Consider the following 26,106-nt stretch of genomic DNA (forward strand, 5'->3'; position numbering starts at 1 on the left):
ATGTGAAGAACTTCTTTTTAATTAGGTTTTATAACATCTGATGTAACAGCGTTTTACTTGCTGAGTTGCTTTGCAGATTTATACTCAACAGGTACTGGAGTGGCTAGTCCACTACAGAAAGCAATTGTCCTTCTCCAGGTGTTGATTATTAATCTCTTAATCGTGCTTTGCCAATTCATTACCACTTGGGAGTGGATGTGATTGGATCCTTTACTCTTTTGCCTAATTTGCATTTACAATTGTGCATAGTAAATAATGGGGTACACTTCTTGCCTACATTGCTAGACTTTCTAGCCTCATTTTGTATTAATGTTTCTCCCCACACCTGCCCATATTCTTCCGTCTGTCGTGTGTGTGTGTAAACTTCTGCCACAACAAACTTCTTTGTCTTTAAGGTACCACAAGACTCTTTGTTGTCTTTAGTGCATTTTTTCATTTCATTTACATTTATTACATTTCTGTACCACCTATAAACCAAAGCTCTCTGGGCAGTTTACAAAGTTTAGTGCGTACAGTATTACAAACAGGGTTTATTTAAATTCAGAGTTACATCCAAACCATTTCTTAGTGCTTGGTTACCAGTTTTACATACCTGAGTATTCCATATATGGACACATTTGTCAAAGGAACCACTGGCTAAGTATTTTCCATCAGGACTAAAAGCTACACTGTAGACAGGTTCTTGATGTTTGGTTAACGTGTGAGTACAGACTCCTCTTTCAACATCCCACAACCGAACAGTAGAGTCAAATGAAGCACTGCAATAAACAGTTAAAACCAAAAGATTTGCACGCAGGTTGTCAGGCATGCTGGTGTTGAAAAATGTCCTATCAAACTTAACTGCATTTTCCATTTCATGCAAGTATCCATCCCATCATGTCACATGGGCAAGGCATGTAAAGTTCCGTAGTGTAAAGCTCCTTAGCTTCCTGGCAAACACTGAATTTGGCCTCAGTTCTTCAATTGCCATTTGTGTTTTGGTAAACCTGGAGTTCAAACCCCATTTAGCCATGGAATTCACTGGGCAACCAATGACTATCAGCTTAAACCAGCCTCAGGTTTAGATGTAGGCAACCAGGCACTGCATGCAGGTAAGCAGTGGTGTAGTGGTAAATTTTGAAGTGCAGGCACTCATCATGACAGTCCCCATAGCCACACCCCCAAAGGATTGTCCAAACATTCAGGCAGCTGTATTGAACCATATGAACAAACCATTTCTAGCAGTTTTCATCTCCATCTTTCATAATGCGAATGCATCGTAGGGCGTCCAGTCATCCTATGCAGGGTGAAAGGAGCAGCGGAGGCAATCTTCACCTACCTGTCCTCCCTTCCTGCAGTTTTCACTAGACATCCTTTAAGCCTGTCTAGTGAGGGTGCTTCAGAGGGCTGACGAAAGGAGGCTGGAAGAGGCCTCCTTTGTATCCTGGCCTCTCTGGTTTCCCCTCTCCCCAGAATGCCCTTTTTCCTCCTCCTCCTCCGAGGTCGGTTTCCAGCCTCGAAGGGCATCTGGCACAAGGGGCCAGGGGAGAGGAGCTGGATCTCTGACCCCCTCTTCCGAGGCCAGAGCGCTGTCTTCGACCTTGGAAGAGGGAATCTAAACCATCCTATGGTCCCTGGAGCGCTCACCCAAGGGGCCGTAGGATTGCTCTTTTAAATGCTCATTCAAAAGCAACTCACCACAAAATACTTGGCGGGGAACAATATATTGTTGTTGGGGAAAATTCATTTCAGCTAAGCTCAGAGGGAACAGGGAATCCTGAGGGGCGGGGTGGGGGCCATAATGTCAGCGTCCCTGCTAATAAGGAAGTGCTGGCACTGCAGCCCTGTGGGGCCTGGCTCCAATGCACCCCTGTAGCTGAGCGCATGGAATTCAATAAGAGGCGAATGAGTAGGCGGATAGAGGGTGGATGGAGTGCTCTCCCCCGCCTCTGCATCCAGAGCAGAAACCATGCAGGCTGCTAAAGAGAGGGGAAAAAACCCTCCTCTGTGCCCAACATCGAATACAACTCTCTGTACTTTCTCTACCAGCCCACAGCAAGCTATCAATTTCTGGGGACAGGCTAGTAACTGTGGGGAATTATTTACAAGGCTGGCCTCATCTACCTCACAGGAATACTTTGAGGATTAAATGGAAGGGCCCATATTTGCACCCCAAATATCCTTGGAAGAAGGATGGGATACAAATGAAATAAATTAATTTGAACACCTTTATTAAAAAAAACACAAACCTAAATAAGTATTACTATTTCTTCAAGCACACAGAACCACAAAGGCTTGGAAACAGAGCTTGTGATTTCCAGGAGGCTCTAGTGCAAGAGCAGAAGGCATAACATCATTGCTGCTGCTGCTGCTTTTACCTTGCCAACATAATATTGGAGTTTGGGTTGCTGGTCCCTGGTCCCGTCGGACTCCATTTGATAGTATAAATCTCTTTGTTATGTGCCTGAAGGTCATGTACACACGTATCTTGCTTCATACTCCAAATCTATATAAAGAACCAACAGGAAAAACATGTGCATTTTGCAATCTTTTCCCCAACTATGGTGCAACTCACTAAACAAAAGGTTTATGTGGAAACCTGGACATTCCTGTTTTCAAATAGTTTTAATATTACAGCAGACACATGCACACATTTTTTAAAACTCTGCACTGAAAACTTTAAAAATTAACATTTTACATATTTCAAAAACAGTTCTTTGGAATATGACACAAAATTACCTTTAATGTCATATCATCTGAGCAGGACGCTAGAAGCATACCGGAAGGATCCCATTTGATCGCATTGACCTCATTCTGAAATAAAGGTTTCTTTTGTCAGTAATTGTTCTGTACAAATTGCACTGCCCCTTTTACCCAGAAGAGGGCCATCGAGGTTTAATTTATTACAGCAGTAAGTGAAATGAATGCACGTTAAGTTATTGCCTTGGTTATTTTATTCATGAAAGCCTCTTCCATTATCTAAACAGAACTATAGGAAATATTTATAGGATGAATACTGGGTTCTTTCAGTTTCCTTTGCATGTCACAGGATATTTAAGTCTTGATGAGTCATCTTCTGGGAAACTGTCAAACATAAAGTCAGACCGTTGGTTCATCTAGCTCAGTATTGCCTGCACTAACTGGCAGTGGCTTCCCAGAAAGAAAGTTCTACCTGAAGAAAAGTAGTTGTACCTGAAGATTCCAGGGAGTGAACTTGGGACCTTTTTCATATAAAACAAGTGCTCTACCACTAAGTTATAGCCCCCTGCAATTGTAATCGAATGTGTATGTGTGTATATATCTCCTCCTCCTCCTCCTATAAGAGCTCCTTATAATGCAATCCTATGCATGTTCACTCAAACGTGTCCTATTAATTTCCATGGGGCTTCCGCCCAAGAAATTGAGCATAGGACTATGGCCTAAGAAGATGATTCATATAGCACCCTTGAAATCATGTTAAAATCTAGCTCAGTGGTGGGCAGAAGGTAGATCTCCAGACGTTTTGGACTTCAACTCCCAGAACCCCCTGCCAGCATGGTCAATGGCCAGGAATGTTGAGAGAGGGAGTTGAAAACATCTGGAGATCTGCTTTCTGCCCACCCCTGATCTAGCTGTTCAGATACCCACGCATGGTAACTGCAATATGTGAGAAGGACCATCTAATTTTACCGTGTGGCCTTGAAAGGTTTTGACTGGACGATCACAGCCAAGTCTGCATACATGTATGCACATGTCAGTGCTGCAAGATGCAAAAGTAGTGTTGTTCTGCCAGTCTACATCCAGGGCAGGGGCTGTGAAAGGGGAGCCAAAGCGGGATCATTAGGAAATCTGGCAAAGAAATAAATACCAAACAATACCAACACTACCTTCACAGTTCAACAAAACAATGGGTAATTTGATTCTAATCCCATGCAGTCATGTATCCCCCTGCAGTGCTGAAGTAGCATTCTTGAACACCAGCGTTATGCCATAGTTTACAACACTGTGTTAATCCAGTAGTAGGCACACACCAGCTTTCAAGAGAAGTGAATGAGGATGGTTTCCCATACCATCCCACTTAACCTATGGACTACTTGCAAAGTTGGAGGGTGCAGCAACAGACTGGACCAAAGGAAAATACACTGCTCAAGACACCCATAACTTTAAAAAATAATCTGATCAACAGATTCACCTATAAAAATTGTATTAGAACTGAAGATGTGGGAGCTTGAAGGTTCTGATGGAGTAGGGATGAAAGCTTCTGCTTTTCTGTTGGTGACAGGTATACATCAAAAAGTGCTCTCTCAAAGTTGTCTATGGTTCTCACCAAAGCATAATTTCAAGACTATGTCCTGTCCTGAGTTCTATCCATCAGGCAGGTGCAATCAGCCAGGCTAGGGAGAGAGGGCCTTTTCAATAGTGGTCCCACACTTCTGGAATGAGCTTCCATCAGAGGGTCATCAGGCCACTTTTTTCAGGTCTTCAAAAAAGCTCTGAAGACCCACTTGTTCTCATTAGCCTTTTCTTAATTGTAGTTTTGGGCTGCTAGTCTTATTTATAAGAGCTCTTTTTATGGATTTTTACTGCTTTCTATTGTTTCTTTTCCCCTTCATGGATCACTGCCTTGTTGCAGCGAAGGGGCTTGCGTAACTCAGTGAAGCCATAAGCTATGCTATGCAGGGCCACCCAAGACGGACAGGTCATGGCGGAGAGTTCCGATGCCGAAGAAGCTGAGGTTGATCGGTTCTATGAAGACCTACAACACCTTCTAGAACTAACACCAAAAAAAGATGTCCTCTTCATCATAGGGGATTGGAATGCTAAAGTAGGAAGTCAAGAAATCACCGGGATAACAGGCAAGCATGGCCTTGGTGTACAAAATGAAGCAGGACAAAAGCTAATAGAGTTTTGCCAAGAGAACATGCTGATCATAGCAAACACTCTTTTCCAACAGCACAAGAGGCGACTCTACACATGGACATCACCAGATGGTCAATATCGAAATCAGATTGATTATGTCCTTTGCAGCCAAAAATGGAGAAGCTCTATACAGTCAGTAAAAACAAGACCTGGAGCTGACTGTGGCTCAGATCATGAGCTGCTTCTTGCAAAATTCTGGCTTAAATTGAAGAACGTAGGGAGAACCACTAAACCATTCAGGTATGACCTAAATCATATCCCTTATGAATATACAGTGGAGGTGAGGAATAGATTTCAGGGATTAGACCTGATTGACAGAGTGCCTGAGGAACTATGGATGGAGGTCTGTAACATTGTTCAGGAGGCAGCAACTCAATCCATCCCAAAGAAAAAGAAATGCAACAAAGCCAAGTGGCCGTCTGAGGAGGCTTTACAAGTAGGTGAGGAAAGAAGGGAAGCAAAAAGCAAGGGAGAAAGGGGAAGATATATCCAACTGAATGCAGAATTCCAGAGAATAGCAAGGAGAGACAATAAGGCCTTCTTAAATGAACAATGCAAAGAAATTGAGGAAAACAACAGAATGGGAAAGACTAGAGATCTCTTCAAGAAAATCGGAGATCTCAAGGGAACGTTTTGTGCAAAGACGGGCATGATAAAGGACAAAGAAGGCAGGGACCTAACAGAAGCAGATGAGATTAAGAAGAGGTGGCAAGAATACACAGAAGAACTCTACAGGAAAGATCTGAATGTCCCTGATAGCCATGATAGTGTGGTCACTGAACTTGAGCCGGACATCCTAGAGAGTGAAGTCAAGTGGGCCTTAGGAAGCATTAGTAACAACAAAGCTAGCGGAGATGACAGTCTTCCAGCTGAGCTATTTAAAATCCTAAAAGATGATGCTGTTAAAGTGCTGCACTCAATATGCCAACAAATTTGGAACACTCAACAGTGGCCGCAAGACTGGAAAAGGTCAGTTTACATTCCAATTCCAAAGAAGGGCAACACCAAAGAGTGTTCAAACTACCGTACAATTGCGCTCATTTCACATGCCAGCAAGGTGATGCTCAAAATCCTACAAGCTAGGCTTCAGCAGCATGTGAACCGAGAACTACTGGAAGTACAAGCTGGGTTTCGAAGAGGCAGAGGAACTAGAGATCAAATCGCCAATGTTCGCTGGATCATGGAGAAAGCAAGAGAATTCCAAAAAAACATCTATTTCTGCTTCACTGACTACGCTAAAGCCTTTGATTGTGTGGATCACAACAAACTGTGGCAAATTCTTAAAGTGATGGGAATACCAGACCACCTTACCTGTCTCCTGAGAAACCTGTACGAGGGTCAAGAAGCAACAGTAAGAACCAGACATGGAACAACCGATTGGTTCAAAATTGGGAAAGGAGTACGACAAGGCTGCATATTGTCACCCTGCTTATTTAACTTATATGCAGAGTACATCATGAGAAACGCCGGGTTGGATGAATCACAGGTCGGAATTAAGATTGCCGGGAGAATTATCAACAACCTCCGATATGCAGATGATACCACCCTAATGGCAGAAAGCGAAGAGGATCTAAAGAGCCTCTTGTTGAGAATGAAAGAGGAGAGTGCAAAAGCTGGTTTGAAACTCAACATTAAAAAAAACTAAGATCATGGCATCTGGCCCCATCACTTCCTGGCGTATAGAAGGGGAAGAAATGGAAGCTGTGACAGATTTTATTTTCTTGGGCTCCAAGATCACCGCAGACGGTGACTGTAGCCATGAAATTAAAAGACGCTTGCTCCTTGGGAGGAAAGCTATGGCAAACCTAGACAGCATAGTAAGAAGCAGAGACATCACCTTGCCGACAAAGGTCCATCTAATCAAAGCTATGGTTTTCCCAGTAGTAATGTATGGCTGTGAGAGCTGGACTATAAGGAAGGCTGAGCGCCGAAGAATTGATGCTTTCGAACTGTGGTGCTGGAGAAGACTCTAACGAGTCCCCTGGACTGCAAGGAGGTCCAATCAGTCAATCCTAAAGGAAATCAACCCTGAGTGCTCATTGGAAGGACAGATACTGAAGCTGAAGCTCAAATATTTTGGCCACCTAATGCGAAGACAAAACTCTCTGGGAAACACCCTGATGCTGGGAAAGACTGAAGGCAAAAGGAGAAGGGGATGGCAGAGGATGAGACAGCTAGATAGCATCACCGGCGCAATGAATATGAACTTGAGCACGCTCTGGGAGACAGCGCAGGACAGGAAGGCCTGGCGTGCTATGGTCCATGGGGTCACGAAGAGTCGGACACGACTGAATGACTGAACAACAATTGTTTCTTTTATTATGAATACCACCTTGAGAGAGTTTCACCCTTAAAGGTGACCTACAAAATAATTATAAATAAAATAAATAAGGACTTTCCAGAGGGGTTCCTGTTACTGTGTCCCCTTATTGTTGTTGTTCAGTCATTAAGTCGTGTCTGACTCTTTGTCACCCCATGGACCATAGCACGCCAGGCCTTCCTGTTCTCCGCTCTCTCCCCGAGTGTGCTTAGGTTCATATTCATTGCATCGGTGATGCTATCTAGCCATCTCATCCTCTGCTGTCCCCTTCTCCTTTTGCCTTCAATCTTTCCCAGCATCAGGGTCTTTTCCAGTGACTTTTCTCTCCGCATTAGGTGGCCAAAATAGGGAGGTTCTAAAAAGACTGTTTTTAAAAATTCTGTAAAAACATTAAAAGAGCAATCCTGTGCTCTCCCCAGAGTGCTCTAATATTGGGGTGCTCTGTTCCTTCATACGCCCTGTCAGCTCTTGCCAACAGGGTGGAAGTCAGCTTATAGTATTTTTCTTCCATCCACAGATAGAACCCCCCCACCCCATTGCCGGCAATGGGTGGGAAACATTTAGACACTCATGAGTGCACCTACATGTTTCGCAGGGAAGAGAGTGTGGTCGGGAGCTTAGGGTCCCTTGGATTCTCAGCCACTCCTTTCCTGCCCACCAACACCCCCCAAAATTCCCATTTCCCCCCTCTGTGAGATTGGAGTTCCCACTTCGTAGAGGAAACCACTGTAGAAACCTTTGCAGTGGCTGGGAGGAGCCAGGAGGGGGCTCCAACATCAGAAAAAAAAAACCCCTCTAAGGTCAGAGCTCTGTCTGCAGCCTTCGAGAGGTTTTCCTAGATGATCCTACAGCCGCTGGGATGCTTTCTAGGGACCACTGGATTGCCCCTTAAGTATAGCAGACCTTTTCTGATTGAATTGTCTTTAATTAATGGCTTATTCTGATGTGTGTTTTACTATGAAAGTGTACGCTGTGTTGTGTTTTGCTAAAATTTAACAGGAATAAAAATGTTTAAATAATCAACTGAAGGCTAATTACCTGAGTGGAAAGGAAATTGCTGTTTAGCTTCCCCTGTATGCGCATCCCAAATTATTGTTGTCTATGTTGGTGGGAGCAAATGGAAAGAAAAAACACACACACATCAGTGAGCATCCAGTTATGAAGAGAAAAAGGAGGGATTGCTAGGAAACACATTGGGGAGTACTGATCTTATGTGTTCCAAAAACGCATGAAAAATCATTTGTTCTAATACCCTACACATAATAAAACATAAAGGATGAATAAAGATATATCAGTCACTATATGCTACACAGTAACATCAAGTGCATGTTGAGATGAATTTATATGATGGCTCCACAATCTGTTATTTACAATCAATACTGGAGGCATGGTAACATTTGCCTCACAACATGGTTAGATGCTGCAGACACCAAAGTGTAGATGGTCATGGGAACTGTCCCCTGAAGAAAGCTCTTGGCTTCCCACTGTATGATCAAAAATTGAGTTTACATGTGAGAAAACAATGAATTGTAATAAAAGACATGCAATATTGCTTTAAAAAATACTATGTGTTAACTAGTATCCAAGCTTTAAGTAGCTAATTATACTTCGAAAAGGTTAGAAATTTTAGAAGTTCCCCGTCTGGTCCTAACTTATAGGTTTGACAGATACCAGTTCCTAAGAATAATGCAAGGAGTTTAGGCCAGGAGGCACAACTTGAACGTGTACATGCCCAGTACTTACATCATGACAACACTTTAAATTAAAACTGAGGTGAGGCAAGTGCCCAACTGTTGAATGCTCTCCTCAGAGATCGCCTTATTGCCCTTTTCACATCAGGCAAAGACCTTTTTATTCTCCCTAGCTTTTAAATGCATTTTCACAGCCCCACGACTGTTTTATGCTGCTTTTATAATTGCATGACTTTTAGCTTATTTCATTTTTTGATTTACATTTTAATTGCTTTATTCTTTTTGTCAATCAACTGGGAATAGAATTGAAGAGCAGTATTAAAGTACTTGTAATAAATAAATAAATAAATAAATACCCAATTTTGACATTATTTCAAGGAGGGATGCTACTAAAATTTATAGCAGGTTTACATTCTATAGGAACAAATGGGACATGCAACAAAATGTTGCAGTATGTAGACCTCACGTTCAGGGTTCCAGCCAGCCAGCCATGCTCTTTTCCAGGTTACTCTATTCCATTTCCCCTTCCAGTTTTTTTTTCCTCCCTGCAGGCAGTCAGCATTATGCGGCCACCAAATATGCTCAGTCCTCATAGGGCTGCTTGGGTATTTTCCCCACAGTAATTGTTTTCCCCTAAAGGTGTTTTGTACTTCTGCAAACCTCAGTGTTCCCCCAACCTTGCTGATACCTTCATCTCATGCATGGATGGTGTCGTTTTGGCTACACAAGGATCCACATTTGGAGAATGAGTTTGCCATTAGTGCATAGGATAGATATCTTCCCCTGACATATTTTTGGGCCCATGTTTTTTCGATACCTACTACCAAAAACTTTAAAGGAGAACTTGTGCCATACAGCAAACAGAAGAATGTTCAAGACAGGCTGCGCATGCTACAAATCTACCATCCCTTAAGAGACCAATCACTCAGTTTGATGAAATCAAGACCTTTTTCAAAACACACTCCAGATGAATAGAAAGGAAATTCTGCCAAATTCCCAAGAGCAAATGTTGCAAGAAGTGAAGCAGTGCTGTACTAAAGCTTTAAGAGCATTAGCTAATTTATACTTTCAAGTTATGTATCTCAACACTTACTTTATCAACACCAGCACTTAAAATGTAATTTCCCTTTTTGTTCCACTTCAGAGCAAAGATGGGCCCTTTATGTTGACCTAAGGTGCTTGCAAGATTTCCTGCAAAGTATAAAAAACAAATGTTAATCTTTCAAACAGCCTGGGAATTGAAATAATTCAGAACTGTGAAGCATCTAATTATTTGGAAACAGCCAGTATTAAATCTTACCATCTTCCGTCCATATTCTTGCAAAGCCATCATATGATCCTGTAGCCAATAGTGTTCCATCGCTCTGTAAGATGCATACAAAAGGAATTAAAGGCTGTTTTGTAGGAAACACACAATTAATTAATTAATTACATTTATATCGCGCCTTTCTTCCTCCTTAAGGAACCCAAGGCAGCATACATTGTCTTCCTCCTCCTCCATTTTATCCTCACAACAACAACCCTGTGAGGTGGGTTGGGCTGAGCGTTTGTGACTGGCCCAAAGACACCCAGTGAGCTTCCATGGCCAAGTGGGGAGTAGAACCCAGATCTCCCAGCTCCCAGTCCAACACTCTAGCCACTGCACCACACTGGGTCAGCACAATATACTGGGTCAGCTATGATACATTAATTCATCCTTCAGTTCAGGGTTTTCAAATGTAAGCAAAATTAGATGCTCCACTGAGCAACACCAAGTTCCATTACTAGGTTACACTCACAATTAAAGTTTGGCATTCCTGCCACCTAAATGGAAACAAGACTGCTAATGTGTTACTATGTTGTCAGAATAATTTAACCACTAAGAAAGGAAACTGAGGCATAATTATTTTGATGAGCTCTTTTAGCTGAGCAGAAAGATTTTTCTCTCAAAACATTCAGCCAACAAATTTGTACGCTACTTGACTTTTTTGGTCCTAATAAGTTCATTCATTAGAAAAGAGAGAGAGAGGGAGAGAGACTATTATTCAGGGAGACATTTTAGTGTATGTATTGATATGACATTTCCAATTCATTTTGATCACTACATCTATTACATAGTTTAAATTATCTCATCCTTTCAGCACCAACTAAAAGAGTCACTTCATGTAAATTTTCCCCTTAGAATCTTCAAAGCTTTTTGACTATGTAATCAGAGCTTCCCAGTGCATTCAGTTCTTTACCCACTATAACCCAGCACTTTTCAGCCTGCCAAAACTTAATTGTTTTTTTTTAAATAGTGCCAATGGCAAGGTGAGGATATGAATCAAGGTAATTAGGGATGGGTGAGAAATTCATTTGGTTCACACTTCAATGCAAACTTACCAAATCAGTACTTCCTGAACACAAACAGGAATGCAGTTTGCCATTGAAATCCATTTATATATATATATATATATATATATATATGTGTGTGTGTGTGTGTGTGTGTGTTTAAATGTGCACAAACATGCTTTATTGGTTGGGAAATTGCTTTAAAAATTAGTATGTTTGAAAAAGTGTACACATAACTGTATATTTGAAAAAATACATACAAAAATGTGAATGAAAATATGTATACATATTTATTCAGGCTAACAAAAATGCAGTATGAAGTGGAATTAGGATGGAATGAATTTAGTACTAGAAAAATGAGAACCCGAGCAAAATCAGATTTGCTTGACCCATCCCTAGTGGTAATTGCCTAACTGAGCCTTCCACTATACTGACAGAGGTATGGAGCAAATGGGTGCATTAGATTATTTAAAGCTACAGTCTTTCTTATCTGAAACCACTGGGAACAAAACCCATCTTGTGTTCTAGGATGGACCAATTCACATGCAAATATGTATTATGATGGCTCACAGTTACACATATATACTGCTTTCATTGAATGGTGTTACAAATGTTGCGAAGTGTCATACAATCTTTGCCTGTCGCAATTGTTCTATAATAGCTGTTTCACACATGTGACCCATCACGTGAGGTTGCAATCCTCAAGTGATGAGTATTCATGTGTGAATTCCCCCTAAGTTCACGTGAGCTCAGCTTATGAGCTCAGCTCATGGGAGTGGATATATAAAGGTTTAAAATATTATTGATCATCATAATGAAGCTAAAGAGGATCTTGGAGGCCATCTAGTTGTACCCCCTGCTCAATGCAGGGAAGCCAGATGGCTGCCCAACCTCTGCTCAAAGTCTTCCATTGAGGAAGGTCCCACCACCCCTCTAGGTAATTGGTTCCATTGTTGAACAGCTCTTACCATTAAGACTTTTCTCCTAATGTTCAAAGCCTTGCTCTCCAAGGCCGCTGAACACAAGTCTTTGCCCTCTTCAAAGTGACAGCCCTTCAGGTATTTGAAGAGTCATTTCCCCTTTCAGTCTCCTCTTCTCCAGGCCAAACATACCCAGTTCCTTTAAATTTTCCTCCTAGGACTTATTTCCCATACCACTGACCATCTTCACTGCACTCTTTTGAATCTATTCCAATTTGTGTATATTGTTCTTACAGTGCCCAGAACTGGATATTGCTGGCATAACTACATTACACAAGCTTTGAACTCAAATATTAGACTCCCTGGTTTTCTACTCAGCTACTGCAGGACTGGGGAACCTCAGTCCCATGGGCCAAGTCTAGCCTTCCAGGATTCCCAGACAACCACGCCTCCTCACCTTGGCCCCACTCCTTTTCCTCCAACCACCAATTGTTTGGTAGTTTCCCAACTTGTGTGCCATTTTTGCCATATTCTAAAAGGTTGAAATGCCTCTCTTAAGGCTCAGTTGCTGGCAGTAAGAGCTTTGAGCAAACATATGCTGATATTTTTGGTTCCACTCCCGTTGCCTTCAGCTCCATCCACCACTAGAATGCGGCCCCCGAGATCTTCTCGGAAATTGAATTCAGCCATCGGGCTGAAAGAGGTTCCTCACCCCTGAGCTCCTGTGAAACATACTTACACCATCCATGCTGATTGTGGTTTATTTTAAACATTTATACCCAACTCAGGTTTAAATTCCTACTCAGCACAAAGGTTACTGGGTGACTCTGGGCTAGTCACTTGCCTCTCAGTTTAATCTACCTCACAGTTTGTGCCTACTGCCCTACATGCTTATGCCTACTCGCCTATGTGCCATTATTAGGACATAAGAAACGAGCTTGTGTAGCATTATATATAACAGCAAGAGCTGGAAGGCTCTTGTTCAAACCAGAAGCCCAGCCATGAACTTACTGGGTTTCACGTGGCTTTGAATGTTACTGAAAGCAACAATAAAGCCTCGATGCAGAATGAATCATACTTCTGGCAAAACGTGCAAAGGAGAAAATGTCCTTAACGCAGCTGGAATTCTCATACCTTGCCACAGGGCAGATGAGGAAGTTCTCCCTTCTTAAGCTGCAATGTAAGCTCAAAAAGCAGAACTACAGATGACTCATGGACCTGCTGATCCATTAGTCATCTGTGCGGGAACATCCACAGATGACTCATGGACCTTCTTGCAATGTACACAGTGCAGGTGTTCGCATGTAAAGGCGTCAAATCATTTAATTAACCCATGATTTGCCACAGTACGTGTTCCGCAACCTTTCTGAATATTCAAGTCCAATCAGGCCAATCAGGGGTTGCTATGTGACATCCAAACCTGGATGCTATAGCTTAGCAGTGGGTTAAACAACCCACAGTTGACCTACAATTTCTAGTTAGGTTGTCTGTGGGTTGTTTAACCCACAATTAACCTATAGTGGCTGGGTCTGGATGTCACATAGCAACCCTGATTAACGTGATCAGAAGTTGAATATTAAAAATGGCATGGAACATGCCACGATTTAATTAACACACTATTTGCTGCTGTTACGTGCGAACCAGTCAGTGTGAATTCTTGACCAAGCCATCATATCCTAGCTTCAGCCCCCATCTGTAAAATGGGGATAACCACACTGGTCTACCTTACAGGATTGAAATAATGTGCGTGAAGAACTTTGACGCCTCGGGAAAAACACTGTGTATGTATGAAATTATGTACTGGTACTACTTTCTCTGATCAGACTCTGAGAACCCATTCTGTCAAATGCCTACAATGGCCTAAATCCAACGTACCGTTAGTGGGAGAAAGTGTTGCGGTGGTGGTCGCGCAAGCACTAGCGGTCCGCTTTGTAAACCTAAGATCCGCAAGAGTTTTCCCAAGCAGAGCTTTGGCTGGATCTTCCCCTTGTGCATACTTCGGAACTCGTTATCTACTAGCACAATGTCATCTGCGCTAGTGGAATGACAGCAGAGGATACAACCCTATGTCAGGACAAGAATAATCCTTGCCTAGTTATCGGCAGGGAATAACAGTTGCTTCTGGACAGGAATGGGCTACTGCATGTAACAATCTTCTAATATTTTTAACAGTGCAGCTCCAGCGACTCATTTCCCAGTCCTTTTGTTTGTATACTTGTCATTCACACTTCTGCTCCTTCTCCTGGAGCTGTGGAGATCAAGATTAGAAAACAGCCTTGTCTGCCACAGCCCCCAGGAGCGCCAGAAAAAAAAATCTTCCATGATGCAGAAAAGAGGACAGCAAGGGTGGGGCTAACTACATTTTTATGCATGACATACAACACAGAGGAGAGAGAAGCATCAGGGCTAGCGCTTTAACAGATAACAGGATACAAGCTGTATTTTCATTGGGTTGGGAAGAAGCATACCTGATTTTGTATGTGGGGGCGAATTCATTTGCAGAGGACAGTAAAAAATGCAAAGAAAGGACATTTTTAATTCTCACAAAGGTGCTTGTTTTGTCTGAGTTTATCTTAAGAGCACAAATCTTTTACTCCAAATTAGACAGTGCACAAGTCTGCATTGTTTTTGAAGACTAAAAGTTCCTTACACTATCTTTCTTTGCCTTCTAAAAGAAATCACAACCCTTCTCACATAAACACAAATGGAAAGGGCCCCTGGTGCCGAACAAAACAAGCAAGCTTCTAGTTCTCTCTCTCAGTGAAGTTTGCAAAACGCATGTAACAAACTGTTGACCATTTCCCATGCAAAATGCAGATTAATTGCTGCTTTTTAAAGGGATGCAGTCAACTTTTTCAGCTGCATGCCAACTATGTTTTGGAGTCTATTCTCTTGTGCATTTTAATAATAAATTGGTTAGGCCTTAGTTCAAGGGTAGTGAACCCATTAGTTAGCAAAGGACAAGAAAGTATATTTGAATTATAGGGGGAAAGCCCTGGAAACTGGGAGAGGTTGATAGTTAAATCCCAGTGCTTGGGAAGATTTGCTAGATCAAAAACAGGCAGTATAGTTCTTGCTCTAATAAAGAGTCAAGGATCTGGAATTTTATTCCCCCCTCTGAAATGAATTATGCCTGTTTTCTGTGGTCTTGTTGTATCCTTTAATGAAGGGCATCAAAAATAGCTAACCTGGCAATCTTCTGCATACTGACTTTGAAGAAAATTTCATTGATCTCTGTTATACTTACTTCTGAATGCATGCACACACATGCACTCTAGAGGTGGTAAGATAGGTACCCCCTAGCAAAGGAAGCTGCTACTAAAGCCCTACGCAGTTTAGGACCAGTCTCCCTGAACGAGCATCCCCGAAGGAGCACCACCCCTTACAATGGTGTGACAGCTAGCTACCAGGCAAAGAGCCTTTTCTGTTGTGGTCCCCATCTGTGGAATAACCTTCCCAGGGAGATCCACCTGATGCCTTCATTGCATACACTGTATACCTCTTTAAACAAGCATTTAATCTTTAATCAGTTGCCTGATTATTAATTTTACTGCTGGCTTGTCAATGTACTCAATCTTTTTAAAGTTTAATATTGTATTATTATTTTTGTTATATTGTTTAGTTTGGTTGGGTTTATGACTGTAAACTGCTCAAAGGGCATCTGCCAGTTGGGTGGTACGCAAATCTAACAAATACTACTTTTGCTAGCTTCTCAATTATTTTTAATTGCCTTACCCCCAAACCCAGCATGTAACTTTTTTTTTGGTAAAATGCAAGGTTGAACTAGAACAGGAATATTTATTTATTTATTGTTATTTATTAACAATATAGAGACACTTGCATGCTATTAGTAATGCATTAATGAGTAGAGTTATTCACAGAGGCAGCCTGACCACGATGAGGCTGAGGCAGTCAGTGTCCAATGCTGGCAATCCACAACATCTAAAGACATTGCACTAGCAGGAATATCCACCAGCACAACAGGAAACTAGCACCTTTTAAGGCAACCCAGGACACTAGCTGCAACAACTACTTCCGGAATGGGACAGGCCAGCGGAGCTCCTTTCCAGGAGCTCCACTGACTCGTCCCATTCTGGAAGCAGTAGTTTTGGCTAGTTTCTGGTTGCGCTGGCCAGCACTAGTTCCCATTATGCTAGCAGGCATTCCTGCGAACACAGTGGCAGCACTGGACATTTCTCACAGTATCTACCAGAAGCATCACAAGACTTCCATATGCAAGCTAATGTTTGGTGGTGTGAAGGAAGAATCATGACAGTGGCATGTTGGGTCTGATCAGCTTTGATTCAATTCCAACTGGATTTTAATTTTATATTATTTTTGGTATATTATTATCTGGCACAAGATTGCAGGACAGCACCCCTTGCCCAGTTTTTTTAAAAAAAATTCTATTATTTGTTTATCTGTTACATTTATATCCTGGCTTTTCCTCCAAGGACCCCAAGGCGGCATACGTGATCCTTCTCCTCTCATTTGATCCTCACAACAATCCTGTGAGGTAGGTTAAGCTGAGAGTCAGCAACTGGCCCAAAGTCACCCAGTGAGCTTCATGGCCGAGTAGGGACTAGAACCCGGATCTCCCAAGTCCCAGCCCAACACTCTAACCGGTACACCACACTGGCTCTCCTACACCCATTTTCAACATTCTATCTTACCTTTCACATTCTTCTATATAAATGAATCATTGCCGTATACAATTACATGGACACGTAAAGTGTTTCTGGGAAAATGTTGTGATGAGGGCTGTCTTTGGCCCTAAAACTGAGCAGCTGAGCCCTCAGTGAAAAGGATCAGTGTGTGGGTGTACATGCGCATACAATGTGTCTCCATGCACACTGTACCCCAGGGATCCTTGTCATATATAAGCCCTCCATCCATCACAATTTTCCTAGCATAAAATAAAATCAGGTTAGAACAGAAGCTTCAAAACTTTATTAATACAGCAACCTATATTTCACATACAACTTCAAGAGTTTTTTCAGTCAACTTACGTTCCAGTCCAATGATGTTACATCCTTATTGCTGGGAACATCATGCCCTCCTTCTCTTATACAATGCCTTAAAACTAGTTGAGTGGAACTACCATTGCTATTCTCATTAAGATTCCATATTCTGGCAGTAGAATCACCAGATCTAAGAAGAGCAAATAAATATGTTATGTATTCAGAAAGGCTTTTTAAAAGAAGTGACCTACAACAAAGCTTATAGCAATCTACTACAATAACATACAAGTAGAATATGAAAACATAAAGTTAGTAACAACAACAACCCCCACACACAAATTAATATTTTTAAATATTAGCATAAAGCAAGACTACTCTAGCAATTGTATCTGGAAACCCAACAGAACAAAGCTATCACTACTCCAAGTAGCAATCTAATGAGGGCTATCCACTTGGCTAGAGATTATTTTATGGGATGCTGAACTGCATTATGGACTTCAGGGAGGGAACATTGCTCAGTGGTAGAGCACATGGTTTACATGCAGAAGGTCCCAATCCCTGGCCTCTCCCATTTAAAAAAAGGCTCAAACAGCAGGTGATGGAAAAGACTCTCTGTCTAAGACTCTGGAGAGACAGAGCCAGTCAGAGTGGACAATACATGCTATAAGGCACTTTCCCATATTCCTATGCTTAGTACACACAGATTACCCATCATGTTGTTAGAGTGGATTATGTATGTTATAAACACTGCAGGTAGGGCTCAGGAGATCTGCATGAGAGATGCTTCAAATCAGTATTCAGTACTGAGATCGGAGGGAAACCTAAATAGAGTGAAAATTGTTCTAACCCTTAACTTACCCTGAAGCTAGCAGATCACTGACAGGATTCCAGGCACAGATGAACACCTCTGATTCATGGCCTCGAAGAACTGTTGCTTTGTTAGGAGGAATTTCAACATCTCCATCAATTTCCATTGGCTTTGAATGATTATCTGCAAGACACACAAAAAATTTAGGCGCACTTAATTTACTGGAATAATAATAATAATAATAGTAGTAGTAGTAATAATAATAATAATAATAATAATAGCAGCAGCAACAGCAGCAGCAGCAGCAGCAGCAGCCCAGATACTCATTAGCTCTGTTAGTTGTCTCTTTCAGGTTTAAAAAACAAAACAAATCTAGAGCACATTACTACTATTCAACACTGATTTTGACCAGTTTATATATTTATTACTTACACATAGGACTGAGCAAAACCATTTAATTCAGATGAAATATAGTGCATTTATGATGGCTGCATAAATATACATTTTCTCCCCCAGACTAGGGAAAAACATGACACTATGTTTAAGAACAAGCTTTAAAAAGTTACATTTCATGCTATGATATGGATGTAAGTGTTGATAGGATGGGAATAATGATAGCCATTTTTTGAACACACACACAGAGTGATTAGGTTCTGTTCCCATTTGTGCATTCCAAACTATACAATTAAAGGCAAGGAATCCTATAGGGAAAAGTGGTGCACAATTATATTGCCAAATATTATTTACACATAGATAATTCCCAGCCTAGTCAAGCACACACAGAATCTAACTCTGAGAATAAAACTGCCAAGTGGGGTTTGGGGGAATGGCAGAGGGGGGGACCAAGGGGAAAACCATAAGGATAAGTGGCTGAGACTTGGGAGAAATTCTCATGACCAAGCGGTCACATTTATTTAATTCTATCTTCTATCTGTATTCCACATTTTGTCCAAACAGCTCAAGGTGGCAATACATGGGATTACACAATGTTAGGAATATAGGAAACTGCCTTATACTGAGTCAAACCACTGGTCGATCTAGCCCAACATTGTTGACACTGACTACCAACAGCTCTCCAGGGTTTCAGGCAGAATTCTTTCCTAGCCCTTCCTGGAGATGCCAGGGATTGAACCTTTGTACATCTGTATACAAAGCAGATGCTCTATCACCCATCTCTGGCCTCTCCTGTTATCCTCATATCAACTCTGAGACGGGTTAAGCTGAGATAATGACTGGCCCAAGACACCTAGAAGGTTTCATGGCTGAACAGGAATTTGAACCCACTTTCCTCAGCCTCCACACACACCCAAGCCCTAGTCTCTATCCACTACACTACATGCCTGTCTATATGTGAGGCTTTTAACACATGCAAGACTGTGGGTTGCTTTATATTGCCTATCTTGTGTGCTGACATGCATATTTTTAGTAAAAAGTCTTATTCTCTTCAGGTCAGATATACTGACTGGGTTCACACAATTGCCACAGCGTGTTGAGGCTTATTTAAGCTATGATAAGCCATGGCGCCCATGGGTGCCAACTTATAAGTTCAGGCCCTGGCCGTAGCTTATTACGTTGTCCAAACATGGTGAGGGTGGGTTGTTGGCATGGTTAACAAACCACCCACAACCCTAAACCAGGTCATGGGTTCAGGGTGGTTTGTTAACTGCGCCAACAACCCAATCTCGCTGGGTCTGCACGACAAGATAAGCCATGATCGTGGCTCAAATATTCAAAATGGCCACACACACGCACCACTAAGACCCAGGGGTTAATTAAGCCAAGGCAGCCTAGCGTGATGTGTGAACAAGCCAGTTGACTAAACAGGAGCCAAACTTTCTAAAACTGAAGTTAGAGTGGCGGTGCCTATTCTATGTTGCAGAAGCTGGTTTATGTTGCAGAAGCTGGTTTATGTTGTAGAATGGTGGTTTATGTTGTAGAATGCTGGTGCCTATTAGATGTTGCAGAATCTGGGCATGCCCCTATAGACCCAGACAGGTGGTTAGTGCCAGCATGAAGAATATGAAGAAAATAGCTAATACCTTACAATGTATCACGATCCTGAGGATTTGTAACAGAATAACTGTGCATTCATACAACAGTAAATGTCAAGGTCCGTGAACTTAAAAGGCTTCTTCATATTTGGGGCTGAGCTTTTAAATCAATCAAAATTCTGCCCCAAGCTCACCCAAAGCCTGTGCCAAGAATGTATTGATTTCTGTGTCTTCTGCAGAAGTATGCAAATTAAGTACAGTTGCATATTGTGTTTCACTATTGCTAGATCCAGAGAAAGGTGATTGAAAAAGACTGTGCCCTGACATCATACAGAGCCCCCTTTCCCTGGACTTCAGAAATTCAAGAGATTTGGCCAGAGACTTTCAAGCCTCTCTACAGCCATGGAGGGCTTTTGTTTTCTTTCTTTTTTTTAAGCCCAATACCCAAATCTCGGTTTGGCACAAAAGTTGGCATTTACAACCTGCCACGCCCATACAAAACATAGCTTTGACATACTTATTGCATGTGCCCCATTCTCCTCTCCATTCACAGTGGCTTCTCCATTCTTTGGTGTATTCTGGTGCAGGACAGCAGTTGTCGTTGCTGTTGCTGTCGTGGCGGCAGCGGCGGCGGCGGCGGCAGCGGCAGCTGCACTGGCTTGCTGTTGTGCTAATTTCTCCCTGAAGGCCTGCTGCCGGGTCTGTACTACGTCAGGCATTACTGCATCTATCAGTGATAGTGACTCTATAGGCCTGCCGTCAAATACTGTACCATCCTAAAGAACGAAAGGACAAAGCATTAGAAAGCAGGGGTCCTCCTGAAAGGCAAAGCTATGCACAAGTGAATGCTAAGAAGAATACAGCTATGGAGCAATCTGTAATGGTATTCTATAGGAGAAATCTCTGGACTAGTAGATCACAGTAGCCTAAGATCTTTGTAATGGATAAGAAAACAAAACATGAAAGTCATGTTGATGGTCACATACATCTAGACACCACAAAACTAGAATGTTTGCCCCCAAATATATGCAACACACAGTAGACCATGCACATTCAAAGCGTACTGATAGAAGAAGGCTCCCCCACCCCACACTGGGGTAAAAAAAATCCTTGGCTCTGGTTTTACAAAAGCTGGTATTTTGGGATCTTCATCAAATTAACTCCATTTCTTCTTTATTCCTAAGAAGGTTAATAAGTTCATAACTATGCACTTTTCTCTGTCCGGACTCTCCCACTATTCTTCTTCATGGATGACCCTAGAGTCTACGAGGAGGGGAAAAATATCTCTCTGCTTTCTCCACATCATCCAAAATTTTATATATCTCTGTTATGTACCCTCTTACCATTTTTCTAAACTAAAAAGCCCCAAATGCTGTAATCCCTTTTTAAAGATGCTCAACAATGCAATCCTATACAAGTCTACTCAGAAATAAACCCTTTTGAGTTCAACAGGATTTATCCAGGGTTGCAGCCTATGGTGGTGGCCATCACCACATCTCTTAGTAGTGAATTCCACAGTTTAACTACGTGCTGTGTGAAGTAAGATTCCGTGAAGTAAGGGTAGTCTCTAAGGGTCAAACTACATGTTACATTAACGACATAGCTAATGGTTATCTTCTTTCTTTACAATTGTAGGGGCACCAATGGGGACATTTTTTCTAAGCCCTATTTTGGATGGGGGGAGGAGATTATATCAGTAAAATCACAACTGGGAGAGAAGGAGTAAACCTCCCCTCCTGGTGCAAGGCCCCCCACCAAACCAGACCCTTCCCCAACTGAAAGAAGAAAAAGAAAAGATGTAACTTCTAGCTACCTCTTTAGCGTTTATGTTTGATCTGGATATAAGCAGGTCACAAATTACATGGGGATTCGAGCTATTTCCAGACAAGAATTTAAGCAGCACAGTATAACATATAGCTCATTGATCTCATAATATAAGTAAACGTTCTTCAATCTGAAACTGACTTTCAGTGGCTAGGTGCTTGAGCAGGCTCAAGTTAGTTGCAGCCCTCCAGTAGAGAAGCAACTCTGTATGGGGCTTGGGGTGAAGACTTGATGCTCTCATTAAATGCATCAAATCCCCAAGACCCATGGGAAGAGTTCACTGTGTGGCCTTGGGTATCTGCCTAGTAGGAGAGTGCACTGGCATCAGCATGGACTTCACTATCTGCTTGACCCAAGGTGCAATATAAATGCAGGAAACTATAGTCCCAACCTCTAGATACTTAAAATTTTTTTTTAAAAACAGTTGTTTTCAAAGTGAAGCATTAGATAGGATTTGGGGGTAGATGTGCCCTAGAAATTGACATTTCCTTGGGTTGTGCAGATTGTGAAGACTGCACTGGGCAAAAAAATTATTAGAAGATTCGAGAGGAGGGAATTAGAAAGATTACTGCTCCTTTGTGGCAGATTAATCCATTTCCTCATTTAATCTCTGACTTGCTACTGCACCGAGAAAGAAATTCCTCTGAACTGCCTTTGCATAGGTTGAACTCTACAACCAAATCTATCAAGGAATTCTATCTGACAAGGAATCATGAAAAACATTCTTTATTTCAAAGAGTTTAAAGATGTAGCTCTTTTGCCACCTTTCAAGGTAAAACCCGCCCAGCACCATAACACATAATAAATTAAATATAAAAACACAACATGTTTAATGTTCCAAAAGAACATTAAAACATTATCACACTAAAGCAGCAGCAGTTTATTTATTTATTTATTGCATTTATACCCACCTTTTTTCCTTTTGCAAGGAACCCAAGGCGGCTTACATTATCCTCCTCCTCTCCATTTTATCCTCACAACAACAACCCTGTGAGGTGGGTTGGGCCGAGAGTCTGTGACTGGCCCAAAGTCACCCAGTGAGCTTCCATGGCCGAGTGGGGACTAGACCCCGGATCTCCCAGCTCCTAGTCCAACACTCTTACCACTACACCACACTGGCTCTCCAGTTAAAACAACACAGAGTACCAAATATGAAAAAAGCTTGAAATAAAACATTTTTAGAGGTCATTTAATAGCCAGTAAAGCAGGGGCCATCTGTCTTCCTAGGGACGCTATTTCGCAAACTTGGGGCCAAATTTTCCAAGAAGCCCCAGTCTCTCATTCCCATGTATCTAACAGATCTCAATAGTGGGGCCATGACCAGGGCCTCTAAGTAGACACTACTTCAAAGATGTTGCTTTTTTCTTCTTTTAGAGTAAGCGCAGGGTGCCTGATCGTAATGTGGGTGGTGGAGGGCTTTAAACCTTCTCCCTGCTGCAGTACCAAACTGGATTACACACACACCCCGCCCATGCCTGCAATATATACTGCCAAATAGTTATCTCTTTGCATGAACTTGTTGAACTCTATCCTGTTCCATGTAAAGCACTGCCATGCAGTGCCTGCACAAATTATTGTGCATTGAGGAAAACATGGATGCTGGAATCCATCCTGTCTTCATTTGGGGCTTTTATTTAATTGCTAAACTGAGTGAGTGAGTGTGTGTGTGTGTGTGAGACAGAGACAGAGAGAGAGAATTTTATATTTTCACAACATAACTTTACCATCAGCTGAGATTAAAATTGTCTTCTCACATCTCTGTGAATTAATTTAGACTCCAGCGAGGCAGAAATATTTGCATATATTCAATGTTTTGAAGATCATGGTCTATATGCACTTGCTCGGTATTTTGAAGGTCATGGCCTCAACTACAATTGCTAGCGGGTTACACAGGGCATGACCGTATGCAAACATACAGTTATTCTGACTCCGCAGTTACTCAGTGTTTCTGAACGACTTCAGTAACCAGTAACGTTCACTAGAGAGAAAGGCACACAACACATAGTAGGTATTACTAATGATAAAATTAATGGGGTTGGGGGAGAAACACAGCCATATTTTATGACCACATCACAAGCAACATATTTATTATTTTTTACACTCCGCTTACAGCAGGAGTGGGGAACCTGATGCCCTCCAGATTTTGTTGAGATCCAAACCCCCCCACCCCTGGCCATGCTGGCTGGGCTGATGGAAGTTGGAGGGCTACTTGTTCCCCACTCCTGACTCAGATGACCCTGAACATCACTGTGGATGGAGGATGAGAATGAAGGGCAAACAATCTCCCCCAACAAAGCAATGTTTCCGGGAATCTCCAACTGTGGCAAGGAGCATGACAAAGCCTTCATTTTCGAAGGGGATGAACTCCAGTATGTGTCACAGGAGGAAGATGGCTGGGATGCAACAAAAGCCCTTTCACTGCTGGAAGGAGCCGGGATAAGGAAAGTCAGAAAGGGATCATTAGAGAGGGGCAGGCAACTTGGTCAAGGAGGACTTGAGGAGGTTCAAGGCTGAAGTGAGAGAATGAGGAGGAACACAGCAGCCAGTATCCTCTCCCATCTGTTTGGAGGTCACGGGGAAGCAAACAGCTTCTTCATCTACTAGTAAAAATTGTACTCGAGGCAGTTTTCTTCATATGTGGAAGCCAATGATGCAATAAATATCTGGGTCATGCCAAGTAAAAATAACCAAAGCATAAACAATTTCACAGTTGCTAAATAAACAATCCACAGCTTCACGTATTTATGGGTCTGCCACTGCTGGTGACAGCAGGCAGAGCGTCAGGAATACACAGAATACTTTCCCCCTGACACAGCCGATAGAAGAAGAATGTAATAACAAGTCATCGAAGAATAATTCAGGCCAATCCTAAACACACTTATTTGGGTGCAAGTTCCTCTTAATTGTATTGAGGATCAAGCCTAATCTGACAATTGGAATAGTTCATTTCTACAGAAGACAGCAAAGAACTTTAGTGGAGGGGCAGCATGATTCTTTGCTCCCCCCTCCCCTACATTGCTTATACTTAAGTAATAAAAAGCAAGCGTTCTTAAGGATTTTAAAGTCAGGACCATTCAAAATGATTTTCGTGTAAACCCCTTTGCAAAAAAAGTCCACAAGCACAAAGTTCTATGTGAAAGTGAACATTGTTTCTCACTATACCAATTAATGGATTCTTTCTGGAGCAGGACCGTAGCCACTCAGGAAGACTTGAGGTTCCTCCCCTGAATTTTCAGATTCCTTCCTTCTTTCTTTCTGTGTCCCTAGCTCTATAGAGGCATTATGCCCAAATAGGGTACATGGACATTGAGGCCCTACTCCTAATGTCCTTGCATGCAGCAGCCCAACCCTCCAAGTCCCCAACCTCCCTGTACTGAGTAGGATGGTCTGCAGAGGATTTCTTTCTATTCGTGTTTGCTTGAACACAAGTAGAACCCTTTGCACAATCAGGAACCCTGTGCAGCCCCATTTCCCTTATTCATGTTAATGGCCACTATTCAGGCATAATGCCTGACCAGGGCTTCTAGTCCCTTTATTTGTGGAGAAATAAGGCAATTCTATCCAACTGCTCAGAAAGGCGTAAACCTGTTGGCGCCCTCTGGCCAGTGAATGCGAAGGTGCTGAGATAATGGACAAGCACTAGGCACTTATTTTTAAACTGTATAAAATGAAATGTAATTTGATTGCTATTTAATACAGCCAGATAACTCTAAACCTATTAGACTATCTATATTTAATTGCTGACTGTTCTCTGTGGATTTCTTCCACAAAGAGCATCTGGTGGTCCCTTCATCACACAATTTCATCTTGCTCTTGATATGAGAGAATTGTCACTAGGCCCATGAACCTGCACTTCAGATTTAGCACTTTGCTGGTTCAGCCAATCAAGCTGTATTCTAGGAGGTAGGCAGTATCAGGGCCTGAGCCAGAAACATTCAGAACTAAGCCAACTAAGACTTTTTGGTACTGGCCCCACCCTTGGGACTGCCTCTTCCACCCTGGCTTTGACTTTGACCTGCCCTGGCATCATCATCATCTTACTACCTCACCATCACCATCATTTGTGTCTGATTATGAAAACAACCAGCCTATGCAATATTTTTTTATATGTAAAACACAGGCATTTTAATATGTACTTAACCATCTCTCAGAAGCTTCAGTTAGAACTGTAAAGCTTCCAATGCCATCTAAACTATATTTTCTATTTATCACGCACTCAATGGTTTACCTGTCTCATGTGCATATGTAACAAACACGCTCCATTTGGAAAACTAGTAGGTGGCGTTTGGAAATTGAGTTTGGTGAAAAGATGTGCAGCTTAAGAGCAACATTTTCAAATAAACAAAGCGTCACCACTCACCACAAAGTAATTCCTAATAGTGATTTCAGTTCAGCAAAACTGA

At 42.0% G+C, this 26,106-nt stretch overlaps 1 protein-coding gene across 7 annotated transcripts in view; it reads right to left on the reverse strand.

Moving 5' to 3' along the window:
- TBL1X (transducin beta like 1 X-linked) overlaps positions 1-26,106 on the reverse strand; it is a 199,109-nt gene that overhangs the window by 5,933 nt on the left and 167,070 nt on the right. For 5 of the 7 annotated variants that reach the window (XM_084844235.1, XM_084844236.1, XM_084844231.1 and 2 more), the window contains 10 exons: positions 20,397-20,655; positions 17,939-18,071; positions 17,129-17,270; positions 10,190-10,253; positions 9,983-10,080; positions 8,237-8,297; positions 3,649-3,770; positions 2,719-2,793; positions 2,358-2,485; positions 593-758 (listed from right to left, as the gene is read on the reverse strand). In XM_084844235.1, coding sequence (XP_084700361.1) covers positions 593-758; positions 2,358-2,485; positions 2,719-2,793; positions 3,649-3,770; positions 8,237-8,297; positions 9,983-10,080; positions 10,190-10,253; positions 17,129-17,270; positions 17,939-18,071; positions 20,397-20,655 — 1,248 coding nt within the window. Of the gene's footprint in view, positions 1-440; positions 759-2,357; positions 2,486-2,718; positions 2,794-3,648; positions 3,771-8,236; positions 8,298-9,982; positions 10,081-10,189; positions 10,254-17,128; positions 17,271-17,938; positions 18,072-20,396; positions 20,656-26,106 lie in introns of those variants that run through there. The other 2 variants (XM_084844237.1, XM_084844238.1) reach the window with 2 other exon arrangements.

This window comes from Heloderma suspectum, chromosome 3 (assembly GCF_057233095.1).
Source record: "Heloderma suspectum isolate Gila_16-S chromosome 3, 16-S_ref, whole genome shotgun sequence".
Taxonomy (NCBI): Eukaryota; Metazoa; Chordata; class Lepidosauria; order Squamata; family Helodermatidae; genus Heloderma; species Heloderma suspectum.